The following is a 26,605-nucleotide window of genomic DNA, read 5'->3' as shown; positions in this document are numbered from 1 at the left end:
CAGATTTAGATTTGGAAACATCTGTGTCTAGATTACTCTAAAATCAAAAGAGAGTCTAAAATGGGACATGCTGAGAGTACAAGCAGTTCATGTAACATTGTTTTAATATTTTCAGCATTATTTTTCTGTTTTTCATGTTCCTTAAGACATTACTGGGACAGCTGAGACCAGATAACAAAAAAAAAAAATCCATGAATTCTGAAGAAAATTAAACTGTTACTTTATTCAGCTCATTGCTTAAATCTGCCTTAAATGCTACCATGCCAGAAGAATGGAAGGTGGAAAATGCAACTATTGAAGAGACTTCTGAGCTCACCAAAATCAGTGTTTGATGTCTGTGCCAAGTAACTGACTGGAAAACATAAGAAAGAACAGAACTGGTAAACTGAATGATACGTTGGAGAAGAATCAGCATTGCATACCAAGAAGGATGTCTTGTTTTGCAAATCTGTTTGAGATTCAAGGAATAATATTTATTTAGATAAAGATGGTTCTGATAATATTAGATACTTGGATTTTAAAAAATTTTTGAACTGGTCTTTTACCATATGCTCTCAAAGTGTGATCATATGGGATAAACAGAAAAGGATAAAAAAATCAGGAAGAAAGAAAACTCACCATTAGATTACACAATATAATGCAGTTTCCAGAACCCACAAAAATTTCTGCTGTTCAACATCTTCAGAAATTTTATGGAGAAGCTTAATGCCATGAGGTCAGTTGGCAGATAATACAAAATTCATCTGAACAGACAAATCTTAAACTGGTAATCAAGAATATCAGAAGACTTTTAGCAAAAAAAAAACCCCAACTTTTATCTTGACTCAGTGAGTTGAATTTATTTGCTGAGAGGTCACATCAGTGACAGAAATGTACAAATATTGTACATCTGGGGATAGGGTGGAAGCATCGAGGGAAGGCAGAGTGGGACAACCTGTTTTGGCAGCAAGAAGCTGTTCAGTTGGCTTGGCTGTATCACTTGATAACACTCTTCATGTGACAGGGTAATAAATGACAAGTGAAATTTAATATACAGACACACAAAGCAACACACCCGTGAAAGAATGCCTTCACCTTCTGTATTCACTGGTAAATCTGCACTCAGGAAAGGGTTTTCCACTCAGGAAAGAGATCTCAGGCCTCTTGTCCATGGCTCTGTGGAGAGAACAGGTCAAGAAGTGACCCATGCAATGTTTGAAAATAGTAAGAAAAAAACAGAAGTAAGAAAGAAGCAGGATTGCTATAATATCATATCTTGAATATTGCATGTAGTTTTGTCCACATTGTCTGAAAAGAAGTATAAATAGAAAACATACAGGGCAGGATGAAAAGTTGGGGAATGTTTGAGGGGCTCAGGCTGCAATCCCAGAGCAGACTATGGATTTAGTGCTGTAATCCCACTCCACACTTCTTCATGCTGTCACTGAGCAGGTTCAGCACAGTAACCTGGTAAAACACACACACACACAAAAAAAAAAAAAAAAAAAAAAAAAAAAAAAAAAAAAAAAAGGAAGGGTTTCCTGCCAGGTGACTGAGCTGAAATGGCACAGCCACATCTGTGGACGTGGGGGCAGGGGGATACACAACAGAGAGAGGAAAGTGGCAGCCAGTCCTAGGAAACTCTGCCTTCAGCTGTAGCTTCATAAACCATTTTGGCCAGCTTTGCTGTTGCAATTAGGCCCAAGCTCTTTTGCCTGCAGCTACTCACTGTCACCCCTGAAAGCCTCTCCTTTTTGGTGTTTGTGCAGCTGTTCAGAACTCAGTGGGGGAACTGATCTGAAACAAAATTAATAATTTTTGTTGGATTATTCTGATGGAGTTTGCAGCATGCTAGCACAAGAAAGGGATGTGGCCAAAGGACAGGGAAAAGCAACAGGGACTGGAAGGACTTTGCTAGCTCAAAGGAGTTTGGAAACAAGTAAAAGACCAAAGAGCCAGAGTTTAGGAAAAAGGATGGTTCTGAAATCATATGAGAGAGGTCTATAAACTGATATGCTGGAAACAAATAGGGCATGATCATTCACTATTTCTTAGATGACAAAATTGCAAGTACCCTGTAAAATTATTAAGCAATTGATCTAAAACCAGTGAGAAAAAGTTCCTATCTAGCTTTTGTGCAAATTTGAGACCTCCCCACCACTCCTGGAGGCAGGTGTACCAACAGATCAAAAAGCTATTTGACAAATACAAAGAGAAGTGGTACATTTGTGGCTATTAGGGTTGCAGTGGATACAGTTTTCACCTGAGAGCTTTTCCCCTGCACTTCAGGAGCTGAAAACAGAAAGAAAGACCACTTCATGGTGGTTTACATGTTTTCATACCTCTTACCTGTATCTCTGCTATTGGCCACTGTCAGATAGAAGATACCAGCCTAGGGACAACTGCTTTGAATGAGGCTGGCTTTTCTGTTTTCATCTACTTTACTTCAACTATATGAAATGTGAATACATTGTTTACATTTGTTATATTACATTTACAGTATTTATTGTGGAGACACGAAGTCTATATTAGATATAGCTAAATGACAAAATAAAACTAGACAAGCTCTTTTTCTGAAACAAATTATGCCACTGAGGTTTCTTGAAGAACGCATAGACATGGTGTTACTGGAGCTATCTGTCACACTTACCCTTTGACAGAGTAGTACAGATTAAAAGGGTGGTTTTAAAGCGGTGGCAGTAGATAGCCTAAGAGCACCTCTGAGCTCTGACCCCACAGCTCTAGGTTACAGCTTCCCGCGGTGGAAGTGTCCTGTGGAACTTTGGATGGACAGAAGACAGTAAAGCATGGCTTGCAACATATTGGTAACAAACGGCATTCATCTCTTTCCTGGGGAGTTCATCCTAAAATACTGGAACAAACTGAAGTAGCATTTCTGACAAAAACCTGTGTTGGTGCGTGGGGAGAGCCCAAGTTTCTAATTTACGGCAGGACTGGGTTGGTGCCAGCTTCTCCCTTCCCAGTGATGAGCCCGGAGCTATTAAAGGGATGCGCCTGGGGGTGAGGGCGCAGTCTCCCTGCCCGCGTCCTGCCCCTCGGCCCGACCCGCCGTGACCGCCCCCGCCGCTCCCGGGCAGGTACGCGGGGCCGGGCCGGCGGCCGCTCCGCCGCGAGGTGTGTCCGTGAGCAGCGGCTCGGCGGTGCCTTCTGAGGATTGGGCAGGGCGGGCGAGCGGCTCCGCGGCTCCCCCGCCGGGCTCCGCCGCCGCGCTCCCGCAGTAGCAGCGCGCTCGGCCCCGGCCGCCGCCGCACCGTGATGCCGCATCCCGCGGCGCCCCTCGGGGCCGCCCTGCTGCTCGTCCTGCTGGCGGCGGACTCCTCGCAGAGTGAGTACCGCGGGGGGTTCGTCCCTGCCGCACTCGCCGCCGAGCATCCCCCGCCGCCCTGCGTGTGTGCGAGCGTGGGCCGTGCCGCGGGGCCGGCGGGGTGCGGGGGGATGCGGGGGGATGCGCGGCTTCGCGGCTGCCGTGAGGGCGGCGGCGGGGCCAGGGCATGCGGGCGGGGGGCCGCGCTGAGGCCGCGGAGACCTGCGGGCGGCGGCCCGAGCAGGGAGAGCGCTCGGTGCCCCCCGGAGGGGCGGTCTGGTGCGCGGGGCGGGGGTCGGGGGATCCGGGGCGATCGGGCGGGCCCGGCTGTTCACCGCTGCCTGTCCTTGCTCCTGCTCCTCTCCTCCTCCTCCTCGCCCTGCCCGGCCTCCCCCGCGCCGTCGCGGCGCTCGCCGCGAGGCCGTGCTGCTGCGCGCCCCGGAGGCTGCCCAGTTCCTGCGGCAGCGGCGAGCCTACCAGATCTTCGAGGAGACCAAGCAAGGGCACCTGGAGAGGGAGTGCGTGGAGGAGCACTGCAGCAAGGAGGAGGCCCGGGAGGTGTTTGAGAATGACCCCGAGACGGTAAGGACACGGAGCTGCCGCGGAGATTTGGGGATTTGGGGGGTTGTCCGGCTCTGCGCTCCCGCCCACCCTCTGTCCGCGGCTGGATGCCAGCTACCGGCACAGCTGGGAAAGGCATCTGGAGGAGGAGACCCAGGGCCATTAGGTGGATGACTGGGAGGCACACTGGTGCTCATTCTGCACAAGGGCTGTGCCGGGGCTGTCCGGTCAGCAGCGTCCCTGTGAGCGTGGTCTGAGTGAGCACCCAGCCTGGCACTGGCTGGCAGGGCTGCTACTGGAGGGGAGAAGGGTCCTGTTCACCCATGGTCCAAATCCATGAAGCAAGACCATAATGATGCAGACAGCTTCTCTGTCTGGATACCCTGCTCTTCCCTCCAGCTTCCCATCCCAGCTGCATTTAAAATTCCCTTAGTGTTGCAGTGCATGTCATAACTGAGGCTTCTCAGATGAATGTCTTAACCACTCTTAAATCTGTGGGGACCAATTCAGCTTGGTTAGCATCTTAGAATCAGTGGGTTCAGGACCTGTCACTACAACAGCAGGGCACATATATGGGAACGTGGTGCTGCTGCATTTCTAACAGTGTGGATTCACACAGCTACAGACTGCACACCATACGTGGAGCTGTCTTTTCCAGTCTAATCAAGGTTGACTTTCACTTCAGTCTTCTCACTTTGAGCAGCAGGAGGATGCTTTACTAAGCTTGGCTTACTCCTCCAGCCACATTACACTTCCTCTCAACACTGTTTTGGATAGGCTGTTCTCATTGCAAGGACTATCTGGCATTGATTTAGCAGTGGGAAGTGGATTTTCTTGGTGTTCAAACTGAAGCTCAGTTCTGCACAGCATGTTCCTGTTAATGGTATGATGCTCTAGGGAGAAGATAGGACAGAGAGGGAGAGAGAGAGAGTGAGCACGTGTGTGTGTACACAGAGGCACAAACCACAGGCAAGGGAGGGATTTAGCAGAGGAGATGTTTTATGCTTCAGTAAGGCAAGTTGTGACACGTGTGCATCATTAGCAGCCTCAGCACTGGATAGACAGTGCAGTAGCTTGCTGTCACAAGACAGTAGTAAGTACAGCAAAAGCAAAGTGATGTGTTTTTGACTGCCTTTATTTTCGAGATTAGTATGGAACCCTTGCCCAAGTGGTATTTAATGTAACATCTTTCGTGTGTGTGTAGTCACATCTGCATGTAGCAGTGTTTGCTTCTGTTCTGCAGAAACTGGGCTACTTCAGAATGTGGATAACTGTAATGGAGTGAGAGTGGCTGGCACAACTACTGTATTTAAAATATAAATATTCATCACATAGCAGTGAGTACTGGGAAAACTATGATGAGTGTGATTTTGTAGCCTTCTGGAACAAAGGTGATCTAAGGTCACTGCTTTTACTAACTGGCTGCTGGCCAAGAAGGTAGCCAAAGGCAATGCACTGATAGATCAGTTTAAGGGTAGGATAGTACACAAATATGTCAGGACTTTTTAACAGCATTTGGTACTGATTTTGTAAATTGTGAAGAATACACAGTACTCCTACTGAAATGACAATAGTGAGATCATTTTGGTTTAACATTTTTTCACATATAATATAAATTCTTTAAGATACCATCATATTTTCAGTGTGTTTTGTAGGACAATGCTGGGTTTCTGTTATTGCAAGTTATTTTGATTTTTTGGAGCATTTCCTTTTCTATTGCTGCTAGGTTTCACTCTGTTCTAAAAACCTAAAGAAAGGCTAGATGGGCTTCTAGTATCTGTGCCCCCTAACATGTAAAGACACTAGGACACTTAGATCTGCAGTGACATAAGATTCTACCTTTTCTGAGACACAAAGAGCTGTGGAGCTGCTTGTTAAGGTGCAGTATGGGTCTACTCCTTGCATTACTTTGCTTCATGATTGAGAAGCAAGTGTGCCTTAATATATCAGGGGTATTTGTGGCCCTTCCTATCCCTTTTGCAATCACTATGTGATGTGGAAGCAGCAACTGCTGTTCAGTAGCAGCTTTCTAATGCATGGTGGCAGAGGTTATGTATGTGGGCTGTTGCTGCTCTGCACTGGAAGACTTCACTGTTTTGTAGTGCATAGGTGACTGCTCTTTCAGCAGTTACTGTGGATTTCATGGAAAGAGTACTAATTCACAATGGAAGTGTATTTTGAACAGCAGGGAGTTGTTGTGCTGTCGTTTCACTGATGCTGTGTTGTATGTCCAGTCCTAGTGACTGACAGAAAAAGGAAGACCTCATTTAGGAAAGCCAAAAACTGTTGTAAACATCACCCAGCTTTTTGAAGAATTACAGTAACTGCAGTCCTGCTTCAGCGTATTGCCAGGCTGCAGCTGATCCATACTGGTAAAGTGAGCTTCTATTGACCAGGGAAATGAACAGATTGCTGTTGACAGAAGAAGATTCCTTGTAGTTTAGGAAGGGTGAAATTTCTGCATGTGCCTGCTGAACCTGGTCACATGGATTAACTATTTAGATTGTAGCAGAAAGAAGCAGCTACAGTACTTTTTGCCCTGTGCTGAGCTCTGTGAGGCTATGCAGGCAAGCCATGACAAACACAGCAGTGCAATCTGTCCTGTTGCATCTCCCAGGTTTTATGCTTTAAAACACCAGATGAGCATCTGTGTAGGCATTTGGCTGTTTGCTGTCCCACAGGAGCAATAGTTTTGCAGCCTTGACAACTGAAAGTGAGTTTCACATTAGTTAATCGATCTTGATGCTTCTCAGTTCGATGCTTCTCAGTTCATCCTCAAGAAAGGCTTGTGATGTCAGACCAAAAGTGTGGTCCCTCCATTAGATGCTAATGAAATGTATAAGTCTTCCTTACCAACCTTGCCATTCTTGACTATCCTGTGGTTGTGTGAAGAGAATTTTGAGGCCTAAGCTTAAGACCTGTGACCTAAAGATGTGATAGGAAATTTCATTAACTGATTCAGTAAAACAGTTCCAGAAGCTAAGATGAAGTAAGGCTGTAACACAGCTCACGTGGTGCTTCCTGGGTGAAACCATATCTTTATGCATCCCGCTGTAACATCTAGACAAGAATTTTACAGAAAGATACCTATTTCCTGGACACACCAGTAAATGAAAGGACATGTCACACACCTATACCCTTTTTCTGGGCCTTCCATTGTTTCAGTGATCAGCTTTCCATAACAACATCTGCAGGCAGCCAGCAGAAGATGCACATTCTCTGAAACCTGAGTGTGGATTTTGCCACATGTGTGATTACTTACATCAGCTGCTAAGAATAGTGTGTCAGGCGGGGCCCAAGAGCCATTCATGTGCAGGGCAATGCAGCTTTTGTCTTCTATGTTACGGAAAATATAAATATCAGCTCACTCAGACTAGAGGAAGGAAGATCAATTGAAGCATTTTTAGATTGTTTTGTTTGGTTTTTTTTTAAGAGGCAGAACAAAACTCAGTCTGTGCCACTTGTATGACTATACATGGTAAAAGCAAGTAGCCTGGATTAATGAGTCTTGCAGCCTACCTTTTCATGAAGCTGATTATAGTATCCTTAAACATTACTGGGATGGTTCCTGTTTTGTAATTTCATTTATGCTAGAGGTGCCAAAGAGAAAAATTAAAACATAATATAGTGGTAAAAAAAAAGAAGGATGAAAAACATCTTGATGGGAGGTATACAGACATTTTCTAAATGTGATCTATTCAAAATACATGCTAGGTGTGATAGATGGGATGAAGTTGCAAAATATCTTGGATACAGAGATAAGAATGTTATCTTATTTAAGATGTTGACAAGGCCTTATAAAAGCAGCGCTGCAGAAATATTTGACCTTGGTATGCAGTCAAGGTATTACAGCTTGTTAAGTGACTGATAAACTGCTCTGGAATTTGGTTGACCCATTCTAAAAATCTGGTCATCCAAGCATGTAAAACAAAGGGCAGGAGGGAGTGTAGATCCTGATCTTCTTAGAAACACTGTATTTCACTGAGGAAAAAAGTGTCCTTGTGAGAGGAGTTTCTCTGTTTTGAGCAGCTCAGCGTAGGGAAGATGTTTGAATGCAGCCTCTAATCCTTTGGTACCATTGTACAGCATCTGTCCCTGCTCATCTTGCTTGCTGTTGTTACTGCTGAAGAATTACTGCTCTTCCTGCAGCTCACCACAGAAATTACTATGCTGAATGCACTGAAAAATGTTAGGCACACCAGAAGCACTGATGTAGGTCAGCCTGGCCACCTGTGTTTACTCTTTATGGATTTGGCCCTCGGTGGAGCACTGTGGAAAGCCAACTGCTTTCCCTGTGCGTGCAGAATGGACATCTGATTCATAGGCAGACACGTGGATTTTGAGGGACTTGCATCCAAACTGTTTTTAAATCTACGGCTTGTCAGATACACAAAACACTGGCAGAGAATCACAGCATAACTTGGAACTGAACAGGAATCTACTCCACTGTCCCACTCATGGCAAGGGCAGCAGTGGCACCAGACCTTGTTTTTGGGGCCTTTTAGCAATCTTGTCTTGAAAATTACTGATCCTAACAAAACATCCAGCAATGTCAGCATTCTTTCTGCTAGGCTGGATTTATTGAGAAGTTGAGAAGCAGATGAAGCAATGTATAGGGTGTGGTAAGGGTCAGTTTGGTTGGTTTTCAGCGTGTTGATTGCTCACTGGTTTTATTTTTTATGTGTTCCATAACATGACATGGTCTTGATAACACAGATGAGCTGCATCCATGGACTCATGTCATCCAAACTTCATTCTGATCTTTTAGGAGGCATGCTTGTCAGGCAATGTTTAGATGTTATTTCTAAGAATAACAAGGTAGACACGCGCTTGTAAATATTAATCAGTAAAGTATGAAGGCATGTAGAGGGAGGAGAGGAGTTACTGGGAGAGTAAAGCAGTGTAATATTTCTTTAAGTAATTTAGTGAATGTTGTGCAGTCTAGACATGGAAAATACTGATATCATCTTTAGATACAGATGTCATCATCCCTGTATAGAATATTCCTTTAATAACCAGGCAAAAATCTGGTTTTATTTGCTGTGACAGTTCTTTTTGATATACTGATTTGTTTTGACATTTTGGCAGAGCATGGAGAAAGGGCTAGATTTATAGCTGTATAAATTTCTTTATCTCTTCTTGCTGGTGCAGAGAGAGAGTTATTGGAAAACTCTGTGCTGGTGTTTTAACCTGCTTGGACTCAGTACATGTAAGAATGGATTCCCAGGCACAGTGATACCTGCTAAATAGCTTTTGAGAAAGAAAATACAGGGATATGTAGACTTTTGTCCAGGAATGGGTAGAAGGAGAGAAAAAGGTAGTAAAAATCTGAGTGCCCAGGTATATGCCACAGTGGCATCCCAGCCTGCTGGGATGAGGTCTGTGTGTCCACCAGGTGCACTGCCTTCCCTTTCTTTCCTTCTCCCTGTAGTTTGGTGTAAAAGACAAGGGAGCTTTGTACCAAAATCCAGTGGGTCTAACTGATCTGCAAGGCAAAAGGATTGGGACTCTGGACCAGGATGCACCCATCTACTTTGCAGTACAGATGCAGTATTTGTGGGCAGTGGTGGTGTTCGGTAGCAGGAGGGTGACAAAAATAGTCCTGCCTGCCTTAGGAGGCAGGTTATGCATTTGCATTTGCTAAATGCTGCTTTATCAAAAGTTTTGGAGAAGGGTGAGTGAAGTTTGCCCTTGGTGGAAGCAGACACAGCTCCATCAACTCTACTGGACTCATACCTACCTGATCTGTATCAGTTTCCACTCATGGGAGAGCAGCCCAAAAATTCAGAATAGACCTGGAAATACTGACTCACCACATCACAGACACAGTGCATGCTAAATGTCCTGTGCAGCAGGAGGGAAGGAGCAAGAGAAGACAGAAGGGACCGATATTATGCTGAGGGGCTGTTTGAAGATAATGTGGAAAAAGCTGTTAAGAATGACAAATTGAAGGGTGGGTAGGGGGGTTATACTGGTTTCAAGATGGATGACAATGGAAAAAGTAGATGAAGTTAGGGTAAGTCAGTTTTCTAGTGCAGTACAATAAATTTTAATAAGTACATGAGAAGGGAAAAAAGACAACTAAAAATTAAGAAAACAGTTTTGTGGCCATGAACACATTTCATTTTGTTTTTTAACTTAAAAAGAAAAGGATCAGTCTACTGGGAATTAATATATTTTTTTACTGCAGCTGCGTAAGAATCAGGTAAGAGAAACACTGAATGTGTATAAATTGGCAGCTGTGATTCCTCTGTGTCCATACTCAAGTGAGCTTAATGGATTACAAGCAGTCATTTTCCACTAAGTATGAAGAACAAGGATGGAAGCATGACCACAGATTTAGAAGAAACTCAGAAGGAGGAGAGCAACAAGGTTTAATTCTCCCATCACACTGCTTTTCAAGCTTTGGTTTCACCCTGGGGATTCAGCTGCTCTAGTAGATATCAGCAACTCCTTTGCCTGTTCTTTACACCCTCCTTGCACAGCAATTTGGGTGATTGCAGGGACCAATTAAAGTAACTTAACCTAAAGAAGAGTAGTCTGCAGAGAAAAAAATGGTAATTTTGCAGCTGGATTGGTTCCCCAGTCCAGTGGGGACTGACACAGTGGAAAGGACAGCCTGAGGTTAGGATGGGAAGGCCAGGAAGAGAAACAGAAATGGCTGTCACAGCTCAGCCTGTCAAAGCAATGAATGAACAACCAAGCCTTGGAGAATCTGATTGAGTTTTTCAGGTCTCCTTTCTGTATCTTTGCTTTAATTACAGTTTTGTTATGATTGCTGTTCCATAGGCTCCCCATGTATGGATATCTGTGGGGAAATTTGCTTATTGATGGGTTTGTGTTTTCTCCGTGTTCCTTTGAGCATCAGCAGTGGGAGCTAGAAGAAGAGCAGAGTTGGGAAGTAAGGAGGATACCCAGAGAGGGGAACAAGTGTTGGTGTTGTCTTCACTCTACACACCTGCCAGGACAGAAGGGTACATAAATGAAGAGATAAAAGGAGAATGGGTCATGCTTGCACTGCACAGAATCACATGTTCCTGGAAAGCAACCATATTTGGCTGATTCCTGGAACAGGGAGTTCTAGTTCAATTCCAGAAAATATTTAGGACATGAACAGAAAAGCAAAAGTTACTTAATTATGAAAATAATGAACAGGGAAGTATGAGATCAGATTCTGTCACAAGGGCCTGGTATCATCTAAGATGTCACTTCCCTATTCCTTGCTTGCCTGTCCCCTCTGAGTCCGAATCCTTAAATGCCTTGAGTGCTGTTAGTGTGAGTTGCAACCTCTGCAGATTAAGCAAAATCCAAAGAAACTGTGTGATTACATTATAAGGAGGGGAAAACTAAAGTGGATAAAATGTCACAGAGCCTATGAGAGATCATGGATATTTAAATCATGTTTGATGCAATATATGACATGTTCTGTTTTAAATATGGCTAAAATAATTACAGAGTAAATATAGATAGTGTTGGAGAGACAGCTTTTTACTCATGTTACATGTTTTGTCAGATACTGTTTTCCTTAATTTGACTAAACTGTCTGAGCAAGTGTTAGTTTACCACATACAAATACTGTAACTTGCAATAGTAAAGATTCAAACATGCAACATTGAGTGAGATGACATTTGTCATCAAATTGAGATCTTGCACATTATTGCAGCTGGAGGGAAAGTAGCCTTTCAGTTCTGAAGCAGTGGAGGAAACCTCAAGGCATTTGTGATCAGATTTCTGTCAGAATAACTTAAAAGCACATGCAGCCAATTGGGATCACACTACAAACTATTTTTGTTGAAGTATTTGGCACCAGTTATAGCCATTTCACACTGTTTGCTGTCTAGTCAAACCCTGCCTCAGGCCACCTATACAAATCATGTCTCTGTGCCCCCTGCATCTTCAAGTGTCTGTGACATACATGAACATTTTTTTGTCTTTTCTTTCCTTGCAGTAATTTTTTTCCTCCCCTTTAATTATGCATTCCAGTCATTGGTGGGTTTTTCTTCATTGCAGAGAAACAGTTTTTGCTGAAGTGGCACCTCAGTCAACTGTTGGGAAACAGTCTTGCTGTCCAGAACAGAGCAAAGGAAGTTATGACAATAGATGGGTTTTGTTTCAGACTCGAGGATTCTGCAGAGGTACCTTGTCTCCATGGAAGATGTCATGCTGGAGAGTATAGTCTTGAATGCTTCTATTCTGGCAAGTTCAACAGCTTGATAGACAGGGCAGTCCCAGTCTTTGTGCACCTGGACAGTGTGAAGTGGATACTTGACAAATAGACAAAAAAATCTAAAAGCTACCCTAAGCAGCTGTAACTTGGGTGGTAGGAGATGAGATTTGGAGGCTGCTTTTGGATTGTAATGTGAACTACTTGCTTCTCTAACTCCTGGCTTGCCAAATTGTGGAGAGAAATTCTTTTTGCTCTTCATATGGAGAACACAGACTGCCACAAAGCACAATAAGAAGCATATTACCCTGGCTGAGTGGTGGGTCCCTCATGATGAGAAGGAAAGCTTGTGCAGGCAGTATGGCATTCATTTGAGCATCAATTCTGAAGCTACTGATTCTACGTGTTTAAAATTCTGAATTGCAGAACTCTTTAATGCCCTGATACAGGAGGAAGGCCCACATCAGTGTGAGATTTGCTATGCACCTGAAGTCTAGGGCTGAGTTTTAAAAAAAGGAGGAGGGTTCTTGAGCATTACTGAGACTTGCATTCTCAGGCTGTAGCAAACACTGAGTTATAGCCAGTTATGGTTGGTAGCAGTGATTTCTTCAATGCAAGCCCATAGTGTGGGAACATGAACAGCATTTATAAATGAGGTCTGGCCATGCCCAAGACAAACATTCAGTCCTGAAGGAGAGAGGAAAAGGGAGAGTCATTATATGGAAATGAGGAAAGGGCATAACGTGGGAGTTGTTGCTATCTCTTAGATGTAACTAGGTAACTATAAAGTGCTTTTTAGAAATCACCGTTGCTAACACAAGTTGGTGAAATGCTCCGGTGCTAGTGGCACTGCAGTCACAGAATCACAGACTGGTGGATGTTGGCAGGCACCTCTGGAGGCCTTTTGCTCCATCCTGCTGGTCCAAGCAGGGTGACCAAGAGCCATATGTCCAGAAACATGAGCAGCCTTCCTATAAACTACATCTTTTATTTGTGGCCTCCAGAGCTCAGACATGATTTTTGTAAGATTCTGTGCCTCACAGTCTTACCTGACCTGGTGCTCAAGCAAAATAAACAGAAGCAGTAAGCAGGCCCTTTTTTTTCTGAGGTCTCCAGTGTTACCAATTAGTTTAAAGTAAAGCAGCAGTGAGAACATTTTCCTGGTGTTGACAGGGTCATTGTTATGTTTTCAGAAGGGCTATTTTTACACAGTGACTCATGTTGATGCCTGTTCTGATTTGGTGTTTTTCCATCTTCTCTGAAAACGCAGCAGGGCGAATGTATAATTACAATAACTTCTGGATTTTACTACTGTAGACTTTGGCCATAGAGTTGAAAACTGGTGGTGACCCCGGTCCCAAAGTAGGTTTCCTTTGGCAGGGAGGCTGACATAGGTGTTTCTGCCCCTTCCACTCCACAGCTGTGAATTCTTGCCTTCATGTTGTGTTCTCCTCAGTTGTTCCAATGAGAGGCGTTGTGGGAGTGGCCCCAGTGCAACTGTTCTTATCATTTGGAAGGAAAAAAGCCAAATATAAAAATGAGCAACCTGGAGTTTTGGGGTGTCATTTGCTTGGGTTAGTTTTTTTGAGGACACTTTTAAAATTATGCTCTCTTAGGTATCCAGACTAAGTGTTGTAGCAGCTGTTTTATCAGGGTAATAGTAAGCTCCAGCTGCAGGTGGGAGAGGAACTCCTTAGCCCCATGAGCAGAATTCTTATTCTCATGCTTGGTATCACTCTACCTTGAAATAAAAGCATGTACTCTCAGATCTCACAACACTGTTGTGGAAGAAAATAATTGCGTTTAATACATCAAAAGACTTGCTTCTAGCGTGTACATATATTTATGTGAGACGGGTGGAGGCTGCAGAACTTAAATCTTTTCTGTTAAAGCACAGCTCTGTCTCCTGGGCAGCAAGAGAAAGATCTCTGGAACTGAGCTGAAATAAGCAAGCCAGGACCTGCCTGGAGAGACTGGCCTGATGCCCTGCTTTCCACCTCACTGGAAGGGTGGAGATGGGTAGATCTTAGGCACTTCCCAGTGTCTCCTCTTTCTTCCTCTTCACCTGAGAGAGAGATCTCTGCTGAGCTGTGCTTTGTGTGGCACATGATGTGTAACTCGTGGGTGAGTTACAGCTCATACTACAAGTTTGACCTGTAGTGGCAGCAGACAAAAGATGTCATTTACAAAAGGACCATTCATGTTACTGGGACATCAGTGTCCTGCTGCCAGGCCCTTGGCTATTGTAGCTTCTGCCATCCCAGCCATACTGGCTGATAGGTAGAAACCAGACAGACAGACAGTTTGGTGGGTCACAAAGAAGAGAGGTGGAAGTACATTTAAGTTTCCTTGGGAACACAGAGGTTGGAATTTTGAGGCTGCATTTGTGATGTTTGGTCTGTTGTGGAGGTCACAGCTTCTGCAGCCTTTGTCTTCCTTTTGCCTGGGACATTGCTACTGGATTAGAGAGCTTGGTGAGGTCAGTGTCTGTGCAGCAGCCTGTCCAGAGGATGTTTATATCCAACATGTATGTGTTTATAGCTTTTTATTTAAAAAGCCAATTGCTCCTCCTTTTATTTACAGCAGTAATTAGGAAGCAGATCTAAAGGGGAAGGGCTGACCACACTTAAATGTTGACCTTTTTTGTCAGAGTCCAAGCTGCAAATTTAACACTTTCATAATTCTGTGGTGATTTTTTGCCACCCTAGTGGTAACAGTTAAATATCTTCCTGTGTTTTGATCCTGTGAACAGTGTGTGACTTTCTGGATGGTGAGAAGTTTATTGAGCCTGAAATTGAAAGTGGCTTGTTGAGAAATCAGCAAAATAGTAACAGAGAATCTTTGCCAACTCCTTCTTAGCAAGCCTCAAAGCTTTTCTCTTGGCATTTTTTAGAATCCTGACAATACAATTGAACACTTCTAGTAGAAAGAAGATGAGTTGCACACTTTTAACAAGGACCTAACCCTGTGTAGGATTTTTTTTTCTCTGACATCTGGGGGTCATTAAGCCTTGGTACATCACAGAAGACTGAAAAGACATTGAAGAGTTGAATGCTCACATGAGAAATTATGTGTATCTGTATCAGGTTAGGCGCTGCTTGAATTTTTAACCAGGAAAACTTCTCATCAGTGTTTTTTGAAAAGGGACTGCAGTTTAAGCAGGTACTTTTTCTCAAGGTGTGAGATCATTCATCATTCTTGATTAATCTTTTCTCTGAATGTAAATACATTGTCATTGTATTTACAGAAGGCAGCTGTAAGAAAAATTGAGTATGGAAAAAAATTAAAAGCTAATCACACAAAAATGAGTAATGTTAGAACCTGTGAGCACGTGTCTTTATTTTAGAATGGTAGTATCAGCAGGTTTTGTAAACCTGGAGTTTTACTGATCAGCAAGTGCCTTTGTATAACATTAGCAAATGAGAAAGACAGGAACAGAAAAGCTATATTTCTAGTCATAGCCTCCTGTTTAAATCACTTGGCTACATACTTTGTGGAATGAAGCGTGTGGGGGTACAGTGCCTTGGAGTTTCACTTATCTGCTGTTCAACTGGCATTGAATCAATACACAGTCAGTTTGAGTTTGGAAGTTATATTTACAAAAGTAAATTCTGTACCACTTTTCTAGCACTCAACTCATTCATCAGAGGTCAAGGAGAAAATGTCTTTGCCACCACTGACATGGAGCAATTAGGCTGATAGCCATGAATATGAAAGCTCCTATTTATTGTCTTGTGAGTGCCAAAATAGTTGTTGTCAGAGTCTGGATTATCCTGTTGGTGGTTAAATACATCTGTACATTCTCATGAAGTACATGGAACAAAGGGGAAATAATGAAAGAAATGTTTGAATTTTTTTATTACATGCCCCTATCTTTCTCTCTTGAAGTGCTAGCTGAAGTTCAGATTGTGGTTATAGCACATATAGCACATATGGGCACCCATCTGAATACTTAGACTGCTTAGATTTACTTTTATTTTGACTGCATTTTTTGACTTGTCTTTTCCAAACGAAACCTTTAAAAAAAAAGAGTGAACAGGGACCATAGTGGGCTCTGAGCTCATCACTCTGATAACACATTTCAAGCTGAAGAAACATTTCAAAGCTCAGCCCCAAAAGATGCCAAGCATATCACTCTCATATCAGAATTGAAAATTAACATTAGTGTAAGCTGCTACTTCTACTTCTTTGCTGATGCTCACATAATTTAGGCTGAATATTTACATGGTGCATTTCAGTAAGTGGAGCATATTTGCCAGAAGCAATTGATTCTTCTGGTAAATGACAGCAGTGCAATTGATTGTACTGGACAGTCCAGATCAAACTGAATCATGGTGTGTGCCTGTCTCTGTTATTCATACATGCCTGTGTGCATCCAATCCAAACATCTGTAATAATAAGAGGAAAAGATAAAATAGTTTCTTCTCTTGCACATTATATAGACCAATTGAATTTTGTAGAATGCAGGGTATTTACTGTCCCAATCTCACTGAAGATAATGTTATATGGAAATTGTTCCTTTGGATAAAAGAGAATTATACTGTGCATATGCTTTCATAATTAGCTGAGAAGTAGTTTATTTAAACAAAAGAAATTAAGCACTGATATAATGCATAAGTTTTTCCTCATTCAATGTCCCAATTACCATTTTAACAGCATTTGAAATAGTGAAATATTGACTTATATATTATGAAAGCCAGCATGAAGATGGAAAAAATTGCTTTTTTTCCTGGCCATGAAGTTTTGTATTTTTTAAAGAATGTGGTACAATTGTCAGCTTCAGCCAATCTCCCATTCTTCCATGCAGCACAACTGCATTTTAGTGGTGTTTCCCTGTGTTGGTGCAAGCACTCATGTGATTTGTGAGGCCTCACCAGGCTGACTATTGTAACATGCAAGGTTAGAGTCACATCACATCAGCACAGTGATGCTGCTCTCACTGTATGGCTGCACTTGGTTGATGCAAAGTGGGGAACAGTAATGCATGACCACATAGCATGAGAGGAATGGCAATGCCCTTTGCAGTCTGGTTTTAGAGAAATGGATGTCAATGTTCCCCCCTCTTGCAAAGTGTCATTTCTCCCTTCTTCGAGCATCCAGGATGTGATGTGTGGAACAGCAGTGGGTGCTGTTTGAGCTGCAGGGTGCTCCTTGAAAGAACAATAAGAAATTTTCTAGTGCCTGTGGTGTTCATGTCCTGCATCAGCAGAATGCCTTCGAGGAGGCACGGGGTGACTGAATGATCCTGTACTCTTCCCTCTAGGGTTTTGCCCCAGATTCTACTTCCTTCCCCTACCTCATACCATCAGCAGCAGCTTTATCTCTTGGAGGGTGTCTTCATGCTCAGTCACTGACCAGATCAGCTGACATCAAAAAACACCTGGAGACAAACTAATGTTTGTTTGCTTTTCAAATGACAAAATGCATATTTAATACTGTGCTGCTTCTAGGGTCTGAATAAAAGGAAATTAGGTGTTTGGAATTATTAAACAACTGCCATACAAGACCACTAAAGTAATAGCAGCTTTTAAATAGCATGAAAATAGAAGCAAATACGATAAAATAAATCTTTGCTTTTTTTTTTTCCCCTTCTACAGGAATATTTTTACCCGAAATATTTGGGTGAGTTGCAGCTTTTATTTCCACTTTGTGGGATTCTGGTATGTGCCTAACACTGGAGCTTGTCACAGTTGAAGTCTCTGCTAAGGAAAGAGATGGAAACCTGATTGCAATAAACATGCATTGCTAACTTTTAAGATAGACTGTATGTTCCTTATTGTACTTTGAGGTTTGTGTTTTTACTTATGTGTACATTTGCAGACGGAGATGCTTTATGTGTTTTCTGCATGTTGAAATCTTGATGTTGCATATATATCTGTGGCTTGCAGTGTTATGAAATAATTTGTAGTTTTCTACCTTTTTCCCTTTTTAATGAAGTTAGTTATTAACCAAACTCCTTTTAAAAAGAAACAGGTGCCTGATTGAACTACTGGCTTATTCTATTGACTGTACCATAGTCATGGCATCATACTGTTTTCTATTTGTGTTAAATATGATGTATTTAAGATCAAAGCCACAGTGGGAGAAAAAACCATGTGCTTTTTAGATATTTTAAGATGTTTAGATGGTCAAATTGGAGTAGCTACCACCATAGTTTTATAAGCATAGTGGCATCTGGTTAAGTGATCATCGTCTTCAAATAGCTTTTAACTGTTGTACATCGAAGCTAAAAGATTTTAATGAACTTTAGAATTTCAAGGCATCTGGGAGATGATAATATTGCATAGATTTTACATACACCTTCCAAATCCTTGCAGACTAGGTATCATTTTACATGCTTTGAACAGCTGTCCTTCACCACTGTAACAATAACAATTTCATTTTCTGTTTTTCAGCTTGCATTCAGAAATATGGGTCACCATATACGAGAAATCCAGATTTCCTTACATGTGTTCATAGTAAGCATTTTTGGTTTTTATATTGTAGTTAAATGTTCTCTCGTTCTACCTGATGGTGTGGGACTAGCTCAGCCATCTCTATTTTTGGTAGTATTTCAATATTGGTCTTCCTATTCTCACTTAAGACTCCATACCACTAAACAAAATCTTTCCCATTTTATAACCTAATGTCATGTTTTAGTGCTTTGATATTTTATGATGCAAATTTTTTTCCCACCAGTTTCCCAAAATTTGAGCAATATGAGAAGCAAGAGGGACAAGAACTAGGAGGTACCATAAGGCTGTACACAATGTTTCGCCCCTTGTTTTCTATTCCTTGAGTGCTAGCTTTGGCTCACCCCATTAAGGAACCTCAAGAAAAGTTTAAAGTCAAACTAGGCTTGTGCCAGCCTTCTTTACATTAAGAGATCAGTTTCACATATCATGTGACTATGCTTTGAATATTGCTACCTTTAAAATCTCAAAGCAGTTTGGAAGCCAAACTGATTACTTTGTAGAGGGTGAAGGGTTTTTTTGTCCTTCACTAACACTAGAGACGAAAATTTAATGAGTTCTTCTAATAACTTTCTAGTGGCCTTTAGTCAACTTTTTACATTTATAAACTGCATTGAAACAACCTTTTTAAAGACTGAATTCCAAGGTTAATAAGGGGTATGTGAAGAATTTCCCTCACATATTGCAGTAGTGTCACTCATGGATGTTGAGTCCTTCAAACAGGGGATTCTCCGACCCGTGGTACCTGTGTTGGCTGCAGTATGCCAGCTAGTCCAAAGTGGGATGTGAGGCTGAATGCTTACATTTACTGTGCATGTGGCACAGCAAAGAGACAGGAGTTTCTGCTGGAAATGGTGATATTGACTGGGAACCCTTGTTCCAAAGAACTAATCAGGGTCTCAGAAATGAGAGTCCAAAGGGTAGCGATGAAAAAGTCTGAATAAATAAAAGCGGAATAATTGTTTTTAGGGATTTCTGCCCATTGCAGATGCAGTGGTTTGGAAAGAAAATTATAATATTTTCCCCCGTTAAAATATTATCAGGTTTTTAAATGGCTGAGTTTTGGCTAGCCATCATAAATTCACAGGAGAAGTAACAGAGAAGGAGCCTGAAACACGCTTGGAAGAATGACAGGCTTCGTGCTTGGCCAGTTCTAGTGTGTCTTAATTTTTCACAGATGCTGCCAAAAGACTATGTAGCTCTATGGGTTTGTGCCTGGAAGACACTTCTAAACTTTGTTTCTTAACAGCCTTTCTCCTCTCAATACAAGGTAGTGGAATGTTCTTTTAACCCAGTGTACAAAGATACTGAACAATCTAAGGGCTGGAGGGTGATTGACTGCACAAGTTTATACTGGAAATAAGGTAGAAATTTAAAGTATGACAGTGATTAGACAGGTTAGACAGAATATATGAGGATTCCTAATTTCATAAACTCTTGAGATCAGATTACAACTAGGATTCTGTTCCAGATTCAGAGGATTCCATACAGTGTGTAAATAGGAATTTCCAGCATGGGTGCTTACATGAGCAGTATTCCCATCAGAGTTAGCAGAGAGTTAATCTCCTCTGGTTCTGGAGGGATTCCCCCAACTAAACTGTGTCTGTTCTGAGGAGACCCGAGTCCCTCCACAGACTCTGTTTATTGTACTATCTCCAATGACCGAAATGAATATTTATGATTGCTTTGCAGATAGATGCTTACTTTACACTTGGATACCTACACTTTCTCTGCATATCTGGATCTTTTTCTAAAAGATCCTGCAGGTCATCTAGGAATTAAGGATTTGGGTCTGCAAGGCTTTGGAAAGTTCTACAGGACTTTTGGGAGATGAAGCTACACATGGCCTTTAAAAAGTCAATGATATTTTTGTTAGGTCACATGTGCTTGCTTTTTACTGTTAAATTACTGAGTGTAATATTATTTTCAGCCTAGCATTTTATGAAGTTTCAATATGAACCATTTTGTCGGTATCAAAAAATAAATTCACAGAACAACGTGATGAACTGAAAGTGACAGTCAGTGGGCATAAGGAAAGTGTTGTTTCCATACTGATTTCAAAGACTGAATTGGTAGTTCTACTCTCTGTCTGCACTTTTGAGCTTCATAGGTGCTATCAGACACAGCTCAAAGCACATGAAAAGGTCATGCTCAACACTACTTTTGACAGCTTTACTAAAATCTGTCATGTAAATGAATGGAAACAAAAGCTCAGGTTTTTTTCTTTTGCAATGGTTTCAATCAGGAGTGCCTTCTATGAAGCCAGCAGAATTACACAACTATGAAGCCACCAGAAGAGTATAAGAGTGTGTCTTATGTTCTCAAACTCTCATGATGAGAGGGAGTGAACAATCAGCACAGTGCTGATGTGATAGCAACCTCTGTGGTGGATATCCATGGATTATACCAGGGGTTGTTACCCTGCTGGGCATTGTTACTACCATGTGGCTCTGTAAGGTATGTCAGAATCCAGTTTGAGGGCAAGAATCAGAAACTTGTGGATACACCAGATAAGCTGTGCATAACCCCATTGACTTGATTTGCTTATCAAATGACTGAAAACACTGACATATTTAGGAGGTTTGGTGTGCACTGCTAAAAAAAAAACAACTTGGCTTACTATACCATTCTGTTTAATGTAAACATTCTGATCTGCCTAGAAAAAGAAACACCCTGGACAGATTTGCTGTATTGTGGCTCATTGCCACCTTAACCTGGCCTCTCCTTGCCCAGCTCCTCCCCCTCCAGCAGTGTGTCAGCTGGGCAGTGATTTGCTGGGAGGTGCTCTGGCAGGTGGAGGTTAAGGCAGCCCATATAGCTGTGTTTTGTTTTGTGTGGCCTGGCCTCTTTGGCTGTGCCTTTGCCCCAGCTCTGCACATCTGGAAGGTTTTGTCTGAACATCAGGAAATGCTTTCACATTGTGAGAGTGAACCAGAACCGGCACAGGTTGCCCAGGGAGCTTGTGGAGTCACCATCCCTGGGATAATCAAAAGCCTTCTGGCCATGGTCCTGGGCTGTAGGTGGCCCTGCCTGAGCAGGGAGGTTGCATAAGTGACCTCAGAGATGCCTGCCAACCTCAGCCACCTGAGATTTAGATCCAAGACAGTCAGTGCAAACAAAAGTGCTGCTCAGTGCTTTATGAGGCATCAAATGGAGCTGCTGCTGCCTGCACTCGAAGAAGTGTTAAAGTTCTTCCAAAGCAGCTCATCATGACAGCAGCTTTCAGGATCACACAGAGGAAGCTGAGAAGAGACCTGTAGCAGTACAGTAATTCTGACAAAAGTAGGAGTCTTAACTTTTCCCAATTCTCAGGGGCTGCTAATCTACAAACAGTTCCTCTCCTAAAAACCTCCTTGTCATCCTACAAAGACATGTTCAGAATATCACGAGTCCATACTGGACTCAGCAGAACCAGTGCATAAGGAAAGTGGGCATAAGGAAACCAGTGCAGGTCTTTTCTGCTGCTGCTCACTTAGTGTGTACACACTGGGCACTTTCAAATGCTGGGAGGAGATATATGAAAAGAAAGGCTCTTGAGCTGGTGAGTTTTGCAATCTGCAGAATGAACTCCTGCATTGTTCTTCTGGTTAAAATGGTGGAAACCATTAACACATTCATGTTTTTGAAGACCACTGATCTAGAACACTGGTTTTAACAGGTTACTACTACATTATAGCTACCAACTCATTTTTTTGTGGAAACAAGGGTGTTCTCTCATCCTTCCTTTAGCTACCTCTGTGAAGCACTGTCCCTGGGTGTTGTGCAGGTAAATGGGTAGGTGAATTTGGACAAGTGACTACAGTGGGTGAGTGGCTACATGATACTTTGAGATTTATTCCTTCAATCATTCCTAAAGTGTGGTGACTACTCCCCTGCTTCTTTCCAATGAAGAAACTCATTGCCAAATCCTGGAACATGGCTTAAAAATCCCCATGTGAACATTGTGCTCTTTGTAAACTGGATTAATGGTTTGCTATTCCTTGGCTGTTGATATATGAGTATTCCTTTTTTATTTTCATTCTATGTAATAGAAAAGATCTATCAAAAATTTAATTAAAAAACTTTTGCTAGCTAGAAACCTATCAGCTCTGGTAAGATCCTCAGTTTAACTTCCAAAGGTGATTGAAAAGAATACCCATCCTTTCTTGAGTACTTTAGTTGATACTGCCTTTTTTTTTTTCCTCAGAAATTAGTGAGAGTAGAAAAATAAGCTCCTTTGAGTTGTTTCTTTCAGGATGTGTCCTTCAGATATGGGGGTGGTAGCTCACTCCTTTTTGCAATTAAGTGAATTCCACTGCAGTGCTCTGTAAAATTCCTGGCACAGCTTGTTTGGCATGTGAGCACTAAGAATCAGCTTATAGTTTTGCCAGGTGCAAGTAGTTTTCAGTGATTCCCCAATACTGTTTAAGCTTCCCATCTTCTAATGAGAGTGAAACACCTGGTTGTCAGTGATTTCAATGTATTGTTCTGTTTTGTTTTGGTTTTTCTATTCCTTGTGTAAATCAGATTTGCCAAACCAGTGTTCTCCCAATCCTTGTCACAAAGAAGGGACTGTCAAATGTGAGGATCTCAAGGGAGACTTCTATTGTGAATGCAAGCGTGGCTGGCAGGGGAAAAAATGTGAAAAAGGTAATTTGGTTTCATTATCTTTTGTTCTTATAACAAAGACATTTTGAGTTTTCCTATATTCTCAAATGGTCACTGATACTGTGCTGCACAATTCAAAAGTCACAGAACTGAACCTAGGTTACACAGTGTTCATGTTTTTACCCTTTGGGAAACAGGTAGTTTTTCACATCAACTTGTTTATATGACTCTAGTGGAGCTCAGCTTGGTCTTGGCAAGGTAATCCAAGAAGTTATGCTCCAACATTCTGCTCCACCCCTCTGAAAGCAGCAGCAGCAGAAATAGAGTAGTAGTGGCTTTTCAAGCAGAGCTGCATCAGTTGCTGATGTGAACCCTGGTGTAACAGATCACAGATCACAGAGCCAGAGGGGCTGGCTCATCTTTCCATCTAGCATCCCTGCAGTGGGAACAATGACTTCCAGTTGGCAAGTTGAGGTTTGAGTCTGATGACACACAAATTGATAAAATTAGTCTATTGAAGCCTCCTTGCTAGTCTGACCTTATTCCATGTCCACTTAATTCCACATATTCCATTGGTATATTTCCATCACGTCAAAAGAGAATTTCAGACAGAAACCATTGGTGCAAGAAGCTCCAGCTGTCCACAGAGTTTTCTCTACAAGTTATCTTCCCTCCTCTTGTTTTCTGTTTTCTTTAGTTCTTTTTCTTCTGCCTACAAGGCTTCCTGTCAGGGCCACTGCTTTTTTGTTTGGCAATAGTAAGTAATGACTAGAAATGGTATTCAGCCAGTCCAGAATAGTGGCAACCAAGACAGCAGGAGATCCAATCCTTTCCTTCTCATGTAAAAATTGTGAAGAGTTTATGGGATCACTCAAGCATCTTATTTAAGCAATTCAGAAAGCAGACCAGTCAGTATCCAGTTGGCTTTGAGAGCTCAGACGCTGATCAGTCAGAAGCATATTTCCTTATTTTCTTATAAAATGCCATGACATGCTGTTGTACCCATCAGCTAACTCTGGAGTCCCATAGACAAGCAGGACATAATGAGCAGGTAGGGTAGACTGAGGGTGAAACTCAGGCTCTGCTGGATTTTACAGGCTTTTGCTGCCAATTTCAGTGGGGCACAGTTAAGCTCATAAATGTTCGGCAGGTGTGAACTTGGAACTTCCTCTGTTCTCATGAGCTCTGTGATAGTAACAATATTGTGTTCCTGTTTTACTTAAAGCCTTTGTCCTGAAAGCCTTTGTCCTGAGCTTATGGCCATAGCATAATTTTAGTACCTAGTTATGATAAAAAATACATAACTAGTTTGCTTCTGCAGACAAGCTTCTTTGCCTCCACAGTGTCTAAAGATACATTTGTGTATTCTGAGAGCTGTGAAGGAGATACTATTCAGTTACAGATCCTTGTTTCTCCCTTTTTTTTTTTGTAAGGTAAACAAACTTGAGCTTATATGATTAAGTGTTTGAACAAAACCATTGTGCTTTTTGTTATCACTGTGTTACATCTGTAATACTGTTTCTTGTTTGATCTTTCTCGTTCCCAACATCTATTGCACTGTGACCCTGTAGATTATTTACAGATGTGAAAAGCTGACTGTGACACTTTCTTTTGATGTAGATATTGATGAATGCAGAACGCAGAACGGCGGCTGTAACCAGCTCTGCCTCAACAAGCTAGGCAGCTACCGGTGCTCATGCTACAGTGGTTATGCTCTTAAAGACAGCAAAATATGTGAAGGTAAGCTTTGCTGGGACTCTCAGTTTGCTTCAGGGAGGATGCTTTGTGGCTCGTGTCTGTGTTTTGGAGAGCTGGGTTGCCCTGAGCAGTCCTGGTCTGCTCCCTAGCCCAGCAGAAACTTGCAGGTAGCTCCTCTTAGCTTTGCTCACTGGGGTTGTGCTGGGTGCTCCAGCCAGCCTACATGCCTGGGCTTGTCAGCAGTTGGACCATGGTGCTCTCAAGAGCATAACACAGGCGTGATTCATGGAGGATTTGTGGCTTGGATTGTGCTAAATTGGTTTAGTTGATCAGTCCTCGTATCCTGACATTGAGGGGAGGAAGCGCTGGCCAGATGTGTTGTTATGATTCTTTCCAGTCCCACAGTGTTGTAGTATGTGAGCCATTTGTTTTTCTTTTGTGTGTTTCTTTTTTTTTATATTTGGATGTGTGCAGCAGCTAATGAATTCAGATAGATACAGATGGCTAAATTCACTGCAAGTCAATATTAATAGGTGTAGAAAGGCCCTAGTGAAGTTTGGCAGCTATTTTACATACCAGCTGAGAACAGAAAATGAGGACCTGAAGTTTCTGATTGAAACTGCCGAATGAATTTACATAACCAAAACTTAAGCAACTGAGATTTTAAAAGTGTTAAGAGACTGCATGCTGAGACAAACTCAATAACTCAACAGCAGGTGACTGTTAAAGTTATGTTCATCTTACGAAAAAACAGGTATATTTCTCTTAGAGATGGATGTGATGACATATTTCTAAACAGTTTGCATACATGATCTGAACAACTTATTAATGCTACTAGCAAAAAGAAAAAGAGCAAGATTTTGTTTCTAAGTAATTTCTTCTCTAAAAAGTGATGACTGTATAAATTACATGGTATCCATTCCTAATGGGAGCAGCAACTTAGAAGAGCCAGCTTCACTTTTGAATTGTCCTCTGGTGCCAGTCAGCATGGACAGGTGGCTGGCGAGGGGCTCACATTTGTGTTTGTTTTCCTGTGTGTGTACATTTGTCCATACCCTAGTACTGTCTCCTAGAGCACTCTGAGCACTACTGTATAAACATTCTGTGGCTTCAACATGTGACCTTCCAGCTGCTGAGATTACTGTCAGGTGTGGTTACTGTGTTTGTTTTCTGTTTGTTTTCCTGTGTGTGTACATTTGTTCCATACCCTCTGTGTGCTCTGTCTCCTAGAGCACTCTGAGCACTATTATATAAACATTCTGTGGCTTCAACATGTGACCTTCCAGCTGCTGAGATTACTGTCAGGTGTGGTTATTGATAGCTCAGATTTATCACTGCATTTTGACTTTTTCAGTGTTTGTTCCTGTCAGCGTGGGCATACACACAAAAGTTCCCTCTTGTCTTGATTTGTAGGCTGAGCTACACGGGGTACTCGGCCAGTTCATTCATACGTGGGAAAATCAACAAGAGGAATGAGTAATTGTAGTTTTAACACATACTAGAAAGCAAAAGTAAATATTAAACTCTCAGTATACTGCAAATGTTTTCTCAACACATGGATTCTGCAGGGTATTAGTTAACATGTGAGGAAAATAATCAGGTTTTTTTATGGACTTCCAGTTCCAGTTCATTGCCTGCCCTTATGGTGAAACCCCACGTCTCTGGCATGGCTTGTTCTCTCTGAGGAATTGGGCTGCTTCAATTCTCCCTTGCCACTACACACCAGCAGATTTAGATGTTAGCTTTGTAAATATATGAAAATGTATTGTTTGCCTGTCTGAGGACACAGAGCAGAAATCTCTGAAGTGCCACAGGCTGAGTGTTCCTCCAGTGTTTTGG

General features: G+C 42.2%; 1 protein-coding gene across 1 annotated transcript in view; it reads left to right on the top strand.

Moving 5' to 3' along the window:
• The first annotated feature begins 1,493 nt into the window (after positions 1-1,493).
• The window catches only part of GAS6 (growth arrest specific 6), a 41,883-nt gene continuing 16,771 nt past the window's right edge, over positions 1,494-26,605 (top strand). Inside the window, exons 1-6 of the mRNA XM_039714344.1 lie at positions 1,494-3,325; positions 3,726-3,886; positions 17,627-17,651; positions 18,425-18,487; positions 22,988-23,110; positions 24,689-24,808. Coding sequence (XP_039570278.1) covers positions 3,256-3,325; positions 3,726-3,886; positions 17,627-17,651; positions 18,425-18,487; positions 22,988-23,110; positions 24,689-24,808 — 562 coding nt within the window. The 5' untranslated portion in view covers positions 1,494-3,255. The remainder of the gene's footprint in view (positions 3,326-3,725; positions 3,887-17,626; positions 17,652-18,424; positions 18,488-22,987; positions 23,111-24,688; positions 24,809-26,605) is intronic.

This window comes from Passer montanus, unplaced genomic scaffold (genome assembly GCF_014805655.1).
Source record: "Passer montanus isolate IOZ18808 unplaced genomic scaffold, ASM1480565v1 scaffold3, whole genome shotgun sequence".
Lineage (NCBI taxonomy): Eukaryota > Metazoa > Chordata > Aves > Passeriformes > Passeridae > Passer > Passer montanus.
Note: the sequence above shows the minus strand (reverse complement) of the source record. Positions and strands in the feature narration are given on the sequence as shown.